We start from the raw sequence: 9,293 nt of genomic DNA, 5'->3' as shown, positions 1-9,293 counted from the left end.
TGTGATGGGCTGGCAGTGTATTGTTAGCTGGTTGGTATGTGGATGACATCAGCTAACATGCAACTGCTGTCCCATTGCATGTACGCGAGCATCGATGTGTGTGGGCTTCTCGCTGTGGCCAGCAGTGCGCGCAGCGACAGCATTGCTGCTCAGCCACTCATTGTAACAGGCAGAGCCATGTGGTAGAGAGCCACTCGGTTACTCACAGACCCGCCAGGTGATGCTGTGGGGCTCCCATACTGGGAGGCCTCAATTTTGTCTTCATCTCAGACTCGCACTTGGAAGTGGGCAGAGGTGTGGCTTGTGGAGGGCGCGCGCGGGCGGCTGGTGTTCGTAGAACTGACGGGTGGTCTGGGCGATGGTTCCCCCAGGTGAGAGCCGAGGAATACATCACCTCTCTACGGTGCTGTTGTACGTCATCGGTGAAATAACCTTTACTCTTATTTACAGTTAGACGTTTCTAGAGCCCTGGGTTCACAGACGCCTGTAATTTCATTCTTACGCATTTTGCTGCTCTAAAACCTCCCCCTCTTTTTGCGGTCCTGCATCATCCCATTTGCTGGATCTCTGCGTTTAACCAGCCCTTCCAAATGACGCCGTTTCCATAAAGGTGAAGTTGCAGCATGTTATTGTGCATAGAAAGCCACTGAGCTGTTGATAAAAATAAAACCTACTCAATTTAGAAGGCTTGGCCTTGGTGTTTTAATTTTGTAAACTAAAGAGCCAGACATAGAATGCCAACATTTATACTCAATAAAGAGAATGTGTGTTTACAGTTGTTCTTCAGTTCCATATTGAGATGATGAGAAAGGAGGGAACGTGGAATCAAATGAAGAGAAATGACGGAGATGGTGAGTAAGGAGGAGAATGAGGAAGTGAGTTCCAACAGGAAATGTTTCTCTGTGAGGGAGAGGGAGAGGGAGGGAGGGAGGCAGCTTGGGACCCTGAAGGAAAAGGAGGAGGTAGCTTAATGGAGAAGGAGGAGGGAGGGGGGGGGGGAGGGGGGGAGGGGGAGAAAGAACGGGGGGGGGGAGGGAAGGGGGAGAAAGAGGAGGGGGAGGAGGGGGAGGAGGAGGGGGGGGCGCCTTCGGATGGGGATTGTTTTCTCCGGTGTTTTCTCTTCGGGCAGCCCCTGTGCTTTTCACCACTACCCTCAGGAGGGCTCCTAATTCCTTGCTGCTCTTCATTCTCCCCCCAGAGAAAAGCTTCCCTCTGAAGGCGTGGCCTTTGCAAGGAGGGGAGGGAGCGTGGGGGGGGGAGATTTGGGGGAAAGGGGGGGGAGTGTGGTGACTGTAATCCCGGGGCGAAGAGGAAGTCCAGCTGAGGGATCACCAGGCGCAGAGCATCCCCTACAGCCCCGCCCACAGCGTCAGTTGGTGCGGGGACCACTGGCCCTGAGCTTTCAGACGCAGTGGGTGCCCTTACAGAAGGGAAATGGAGCAGAGCTCTGCTTTTCGGGGTTTGTGTCTTGCTGCTCCGTCGGTTCGGCGTTTTCCTGCCTGCGGACAGGCCGCCAGGTCCCCGGGCCCCAGCGTGGGGTGCCCCACCCAGCGCCTGCGCATGTCCCCGTAAAGCACCGGGTGAAGGCAGTGGAGAGGACGTGTGTTCTGGCTCCGGATCTCTCCGTGGAGAGCCTTGTGGGACCTGTGAAGTCTGGCTTCTTAGCCTGTGGGTGTGCTGCAGCTGCTCGGAGTGGCTTGTGAGAACCAATCGTTACATTTTCAGGACGTTTGCTGGCCAGTCAGTAAGCGATTGGCAGGTTGAAACCGGCCACGTGGGAGCGTGGGCACCAGGGAAACGGGCAAATGCTGCAAATTGGGCTCCTCCTCCACAGAGCTGGCTACTCAGCCTTCACCAGCCTCCACTGGGCGCCTGTTGTATGTATCACAGTTAGGAAATGCACACATGTATGGACACATGCCACAGACACACTAACTCACTTACCAGCCTCCACTGGGCGCCTGTTGTATGTATTACAGTTAGGAAATGCACACATGTATGGACACATGCCACAGACACACTAACTCACCAGCCTCCACTGGGCGCCTGTTGTATGTATCACAGTTAGGAAATGCGCACATGTATGGACACATGCCACAGACACACTAACTCACCAGCCTCCACTGGGTGCCTGTTGTATGTATCACAGTTAGGAAATGTGCACATGTATGGACACATGCCACAGACACACTAACTCACCAGCCTCCACTGGGTGCCTGTTGTATGTATCACAGTTAGGAAATGCGCACATGTATGGACACATGCTACAGACACACTAACTCACTTACCAGCCTCCACTGGGCGCCTGTTGTATGTATTACAGTTAGGAAATGCACACATGTATGGACACATGCTACAGACACACTAACTCACTTACCAGCCTCCACTGGGCGCCTGTTGTATGTATTACAGTTAGGAAATGCACACATGTATGGACACATGCCACAGACACACTAACTCACCAGCCTCCACTGGGCGCCTGTTGTATGTATCACAGTTAGGAAATGCGCACATGTATGGACACATGCCACAGACACACTAACTCACCAGCCTCCACTGGGTGCCTGTTGTATGTATCACAGTTAGGAAATGTGCACATGTATGGACACATGCCACAGACACACTAACTCACCAGCCTCCACTGGGTGCCTGTTGTATGTATCACAGTTAGGAAATGCGCACATGTATGGACACATGCCACAGACACACTAACTCACTTACCAGCCTCCACTGGGTGCCTGTTGTATGTATCACAGTTAGGAAATGCACACATGTATGGACACATGCCACAGACACACTAACTCACCAGCCTCCACTGGGTGCCTGTTGTATGTATCACAGTTAGGAAATGCGCACATGTATGGACACATGCCACAGACACACTAACTCACTTACCAGCCTCCACTGGGTGCCTGTTGTATGTATCACAGTTAGGAAATGCACACATGTATGGACACATGCCACAGACACACTAACTCACCAGCCTCCACTGGGTGCCTGTTGTATGTATCATAGTTAGGAAATGTGCACATGTATGGACACATGCCACAGACACACTAACTCGCTTACCAGCCTCCACTGGGTGCCTGTTGTATGTATCACAGTTAGGAAATGCACACATGTATGGACACATGCTACAGACACCATTGGGTATATGCTGTATGTGCTACAGTTAAGAAAGGTAGCCGGCCAGTGTGGCTCAGTGGTTGAGCATTGACCTATGAACCAGGAGGTCACGGTTTGATCCCACACTGGGGATCGAGCCCGCAACTCGGGCATGTGCCCTGACCTCCTGGTTCATAGGTCAATGCTCAACCACTGAGCCACGCTGGCCGGGCCTCCTGCTTTCATATTTAATTCTTTCATGAAATGAGTATTTCACGGTGCAGCCACTAACCTTCACCAACGTGGCCGCTTCCCCGGTGACCATGAGGCTCACAGAGCCGAGAGGCGTGACTTTGGGAGCAGTTCGCTGAGACCCTGAGGAGGCCGGGTCGCTGGTGCTAGGACCTGGCGCCTGCAGTTGCTCCCTCCCACGATGTCCCCCATCAGATGATGTCACAGTGAATTCTTCCCAAGTGGCCAGTCTCTCTGACTAGATTAGCGACATTAACCGAAAAGGATTCAAGTTACGTGACCGTACACTCAGGGCTTCTTTCTTACACTTGGGGTTTTCACTCAGAAGTCAAGACCGACTCCAACTGTTAATCCTGTATTTATGGAATTTGAGTGTCTTCTGGAAAATAATAGTGAAATGTTGAAAGTGATGAAGGCCTTTTCAAATGTTATGATGATAATGTCATTTATAATGACTATTTGGCCAGGTGTAATAAAACATACTATGTGCCGAAGGCCTGGGGTGGGAGCGGGGCGGCTGGAAGGGGTCAATAGGGGAGAAAGGGGAACATATGTAATGCTTTCAACAATAAAGAATTAAAAAAAATAAAGCATCCTATGAACTGTACATAAAAAACAAAATTCAGTAAATGAAAAAAAAAACACCCAAATATAAGGATTTGAATCTGTATGTATGACTTTATGTTTACTAGAGGCCCGGTGCATGAAATTCATGCACTGGGGGGGGGTGTCCCTCAGCACAGCCTGTACCCTCTCTAATCTGGGACCCCTCGGACATCCCCCTCTCAATCCGGGACTGCTGGCTCCCAACCACTTGCCTGCCTGCCTGCCCCTAACTGCTTCTGCCTGCCAGCCTGATTGACGCCTAACTGCTCCCCTACTGGCACGGTTGCCCCTAACTGCCCTCCCCTGTATGCCTGGTCCCCCCTAACTACCCTCCCCTGTATGCCTGGTCCCCCCCCAACTGCCCTCCCCTGCTGGCCTGTATGTTTTATTACATCTGGCCAAATAGTCATAAGTTGCCCCTAACTGCCCTCCTCTGCTGGCCCGATCGCCCGCAACTGCCCTTCCCTGCCGGCCACCTTGTGAGGGTGTGACGGTCAATTTGCATACCACCTCTTTATTAGATAGGGTTTTGTGTTTTACTAAACAGTCATTTACAGTTAGCTGCTCCACACGGTCCAGGCACGCGGTGGTCTGGGTGTGGGCATGTCCAGGAGGGCCGAGGGAGTGTCGAGCTGAGCATCAGGACATGAACGCGCGGGGACGGTCCTGGCGGCTCGGTGTGGCCCCCGGGACTGAGCGTGCCCCGGGATTCCGTGGACGCACCGTTTGCTTCGGGTGCCATCCCTGCTGCGGACGTCCACCACGGGCAGGGCCGCACGAAGCCCCCGCAGCGCCGCACCGCCCGCGAGGAGACGGACACTCTGTTCTGACGGCGTGGCGGCGACCCGCGGCCTTCTCAGAGGTCCTCCCTCTTTCGAATGATCATCTGCCGGATCAGATCCGCCACCTCAGGCCGGATGGCGTCCACGGGCTCCTCGGGCCGCCAGGACCTCACCACGCGGCCCTCGGGGCTGACCAGGTACTTCCAGAAGTTCCACCTCGGCTCCTTGTTGGAAGAATCTGAAACGACAGATGCATCTGCGTGAGCGTGGCTTCGTTTCTGTCAGGACTTTCCGTTCCGGGGGAGCTGCACACGGGACCGCTAGAACCACCGTCCAGGATTGCCATCTCGTCACAAACAAAGCAAAGCGCCCCCGGAGCCAGCGCGGGCCCGGCAGCCAGCTTCCCGCACAGGCGGCGACCCCGCCGGCCCGGAGCTAGTGACTATCCAGATCTGCTGATCTGAACAAAAGTTACCTCGTCACCAGCTCAAACCTTTCAGTTTCTTAGCATTTTAAAAGATAAGTGATACTTTACAAGTCCTTTGTGTAGGGTACTTTTCATATTAAAGATGGCTTTCATATTGTTACCTGTTACACAGCTGAACATGGTGAGACATTGAATATAATCACATCTGGAGAAATTGTGATGCCCTGATGCATCTCAATTTACGTGAGAAATTGGATGTTTTTCCCCTAAGTCATCCTGGGTTCGTGCGCGTTCTTATAGGCTGGCATGAGAAGACTGCAGCTGGGATTTATCCAGCGCCTGCTGGGCGCCGGGCAGCGTGCTCCGTGCTCTGACGGCCCGCGTGTGCGCACTCCAGCCGCCCTGGGAGGGGCGTCGTTCTCCCCGTTGTTTTGCAGATGAGAAAAGTGGAGGTCCGAAAGCAGGTGTCAGGGCCAGGGAGCAGGCAGCCCGGAGAGACAGCTGCACCCCCCCCCCCCCCCCCGGAGCTCGGGGTCCAGTACTCCACAGGGGACTAGGCCGGTGTCTGGGGGAGGTGGGACTGGGCGTGGGACCCACACCCGCTGGGAGGAGGAGCTGGATCGGAGGCTTCGGGCGCAGGAGGCAGACCTGACCCAGGAGGGGGAGGGGCGGAGTAGGAAGAGCCCACGGGATTTCAGGAGCAACCCCAGGACCAGCAGAGTGAGGGTGGGTGGGAGGGGACGCTGCAGGGGGGAAGGGGAGGAGGAGGGGAGCACAGGTACCGGGGCCACCTGGTCAGAGGGTGTGACAGAGCCGGTGGCAGCCAGTGAGGAGGGAAGTGGAGAGCCGGAGGCAGAGAAACGGAGGAGGCGGGAGAGGCAGTTTTCAGAGGCGGAGATGCTTGCTTCGTGTGGGAGGAGAGCCAGCGAGGGCGCCCAGGGGACGGGGATACAGTGCGGCCCGCAGTCACTCTGTGTGCTGCGCTCTGCACACGGGGCTCAGGGACCTGCAGGGAAACGGCCGGGGACCGGCTGCCTCGTTAGATGAGGGGTCGGCACCTGAAGGTCCTGAGTCGGCCGGGCAGGCAGGGGACACGTCCTTCACTCTCACCGTTAACCCCTCTCCCAAACGACCTTAGGGGTGGACACACTGACCGTCGCATTGTACAAACGAAACAGGCACAGAGAGGGTCAGCGACATGCCTGAAGCCACACAGCAAAGGGCGGGGCCGGCGTGGGCTGGGCAGACTGGGCCAAAGCCTGTGCCTCAGTCACCACCCCTCACTGCCTTCCTGCCCCCCAACCTGCTCCCCAGATTCTGCATCAACAGCCCAGCACCGCTTCCTCCAAAAAAGTGTTATATTCTGCTTTGAATTTTAGCAAAACCCCGGTAAACTGAGAATTATTCCTCCTCGAGGAACATGAAATCCAGCGCGGACGTAAGTGTGACTGACAGGGATGGCCCCACTCAAAGACGAGGGGACTCCGTGGACACAGCTGTGGCCACTTCGCAAGCAACATTTTCAGTAAAACGATCATAAGGAATAGACCCTGTGGAATGGATCTGCTTTGTCATCCAAGACGTCAAACATTGATTTCAGGGCGCATAACGTGTAGGAAGTGCGAAAGGCTGAGGCTCTGGCCCTCTGATGGTCTGATAGGACGTCCCCCGGACGCTTTTCGAATGAGATAGGAGCGTGCGGCCCCGTTTTAGGGATGAAAGCAATGAGCCCCTTCCCCTGGGGAGGAGGGGAGAGACTCACCGACAAGAAACCGGAATGCAGGCTCGGCCTCGGGTCCGAGGATCTTAATCTTGTGGAAGATGGGGAAGGTGACGCCGTAGGTGCTTCTCGCAAAGGACACGACCTCCTTGGTGGGGCGGGGCTCGGCCTCCCCGAACTGGTTGCAGGGGAAGGCCAGCACGCTGAAGTGGAAGGGGCCGAACTCGCGGTGCAGCGCCTGCAGCGCCAAGTAGTTGCTGTCGGTGAGCCGGCAGTCGCTGGCCACGTTGGCCACTAGCGTGACCTCCGGGAAGAAGAAGAAAAGAGCCGAACGGACAGTGAAGCAGAGGAGCCATCAGAGAGGCTCTGCCAGCAGCTGAGCCTCCCCCGGGGGACCCTCATCCTAACTGGATGGGAGACCGCGGCCTGGATGCCCCCGAAGACAGGCGGGTCACCCCCCCCCCCCCGGGGCCCCCCATCCCCCGCTAAGGCATCAGCTGCTCAAGAGGCTGTTTTTAAGGAAGATGGTCATGGACAGATGCGTCTCCTGTTGACGTCTCCACAGTCACATCCCAGGTACAGGAACGTCCGAACAACTTAATGTCTGAACAACTTAACGCGTGGATGCAGCGCACGGGAAAGCGTTTTAAGGGAAACAGTTGAGCTGGTGAGTTTATCGAGGAGAAGCCCGCGAGCTAGAGGACCCTGACGTGCTCGGCTGCGGATGTGCTGGTGACATCACTTCGTCATAAACGACAGCTCACGGCCACTGAACTGAGTACACGGCCACTGAACTGAGAACACGGACCCCGGGCCAGAACACGGGCGAACACGTGGCAGAGCAGAGAAGCCGCGGCCGCCCGCCCGGAGAAGCACTTACTTTGCCTTTGAACTTCTCCAGAGACACGGGCCTGCCCGCGGCATCCTTCACCTCGAACGCGTAGAAGCTGCGGGCCCGGGGCCTGCGGGCCCTCAGCTGCAGCAGCAGCAGCGTCCCCGCGCACAGCGCCAGGGCCAGCAGCACCGCCAGCGCCTTGGCCCTGGGCCCCGAGCGCAGGGGCTGCGCGGCCAGAGGCTCCATCTTGGAGGACCGGGAGGGAGGGCTCAGCGGGACGGCATTCGAGGAGGAGCTGAAACACGAAACCCCCAAACCCGGTTCGGTGGACAACCCGGAAGGACAGACGCGCTGGTCCCGCCCACCCGAGGAGCAGGCGGCCCTTCCCCGGCGGGAGGGAGGCGGGAGAGCGCCGGGCATTTGGAGTGCCGTCTGCAGTTTCTGCTGGAAGTCAGGACGGTTTGGTAGCTCGCTCACCCTCTCCCACCGAAGAAATTATTTCCCCAGCAGATGGCGCCCTTGTCCCTGGGAAGCGGCGCCCAGCAATTGTTAGCTCAGGGGCTGGGTACCCAGAGCCCAGGATGTGGGGGGACCCGAAGGGCGTGCGTGTGATGTGATGGATGTCACACACGCTCCGTGAGTTCAAGGAATTGATGATAAAACATCTGAAAGGCTCCTGACTCCTGACTCACCCAGCTAAGGCAATGCCAGGTGAATAGAGCAGAAATAAATCGCTGATAAACAGCGATGGCTTAAAAAGCCCTCCTCTATCGTCAAGGACACGCAGTTCAGTGCTTTTCGTATTTCTGATCGTGACTGACAGTAGGAAATGAACTTGCCATCGAGCAGATGACCGAGGGTCCCCGGGAGCGTCACTTCCCACTGGAGCATCCACGCCCCTGGGCCAGGCGTTCTGAAGACAGTTCCACGTCCACCGATGGGCTGCGACCTGCCGATGAAGCATGGGGCTCGGTGAGAGAGCAGGATGCAGCGGGTGAGGCAATTCCCCGAGAAGGCACCGGCCCAGCTCACCGCTGCGCGGCGCATCCTCCAGCTGCCGGGTCCTGATCTTTCCCCCTGGCTGCCCCGCGGGAGGTCTCTCACCGTGTTGAGCATCTAGGGGCAGCCACAGGGGGTGGGGGTGGGGGTGGGGGAACCCCATTGCCTGAGACCCCTGGCTCCTGGGTCTCCAACTGAGGGCTTTGTTCCCCCGGGCCTGCGGCTGCGTTCCCAGAAAGTGCTGGGAGGTGCAAGGGGTGACGGGAGGCCCTTCCCATTGGACCTCAGGGCGGCTCTGCCTCGGTCCTGCCTCCGAGGGGGCGCGTGGAGGGGAGGCCCACAGCTCAGCCCCGTCAGAGGCCAACACCACTGGTTCTCGGCCTGGGAGGAGTGGCTACGACAGAAAAGCATTGTCTCCTAACACAGTTTCCAGCAAAGAACGGAAGTGTGTACGGCACGGATCCCCCGTAACTGTGACAGTTCCACTCGGGGTTCTGGCCGAGTCACTGAGCACGCAGGGTTCCTGGAACCCTGCTGTGGGAACCCCGTCTGTCTGAATTCAAGCAA

At 56.8% G+C, this 9,293-nt stretch overlaps 1 protein-coding gene and 1 non-coding gene across 2 annotated transcripts; one reads left to right on the top strand and one right to left on the bottom strand.

The window, feature by feature from the left end:
* MIR449 (microRNA mir-449) lies at nucleotides 1-81 on the top strand. Its single transcript, NR_129183.2, has one exon. It is a non-coding gene; the product is annotated as a microRNA mir-449 (primary transcript).
* Nucleotides 82-4,442: 4,361 nt separating this feature from the next.
* GPX8 (glutathione peroxidase 8 (putative)) lies at nucleotides 4,443-8,059 on the bottom strand. The gene is made up of 3 exons (XM_008160127.3): nucleotides 7,773-8,059; nucleotides 6,935-7,196; nucleotides 4,443-4,983 (listed from the first exon to the last, which is right to left on the bottom strand). The coding sequence occupies exons 1-3, from the start codon at nucleotides 7,971-7,973 to the stop codon at nucleotides 4,820-4,822; spliced, it is 627 nt and encodes a 208-aa protein (XP_008158349.1). The 5' UTR covers nucleotides 7,974-8,059; the 3' UTR covers nucleotides 4,443-4,819.
* Nucleotides 8,060-9,293: the final 1,234 nt, after the last annotated feature.

This window comes from Eptesicus fuscus, chromosome 4 (assembly GCF_027574615.1).
Source record: "Eptesicus fuscus isolate TK198812 chromosome 4, DD_ASM_mEF_20220401, whole genome shotgun sequence".
Taxonomy (NCBI): Eukaryota; Metazoa; Chordata; class Mammalia; order Chiroptera; family Vespertilionidae; genus Eptesicus; species Eptesicus fuscus.
The sequence above is the reverse complement of the archived record's forward strand: the minus strand, read 5'-3'. Positions and strand labels throughout refer to the sequence as shown.

Coding starts and splice junctions, on each gene's coding strand:
- GPX8 (XM_008160127.3), bottom strand. CDS start 7,973: ATGGAGCCTCTGGCCGCGCAGCCCCTGCGCTCGGGGCCCAGGGCCAAG. Junction 7,197..7,772: donor TGGAGAAGTTCAAAGGCAAA/GTAAGTGCTTCT, acceptor TTCTTCCCGGAG/GTCACGCTAGTGGCCAACGT. Junction 4,984..6,934: donor TGCATTCCGGTTTCTTGTCG/GTGAGTCTCTCC, acceptor CTGTCGTTTCAG/ATTCTTCCAACAAGGAGCCG.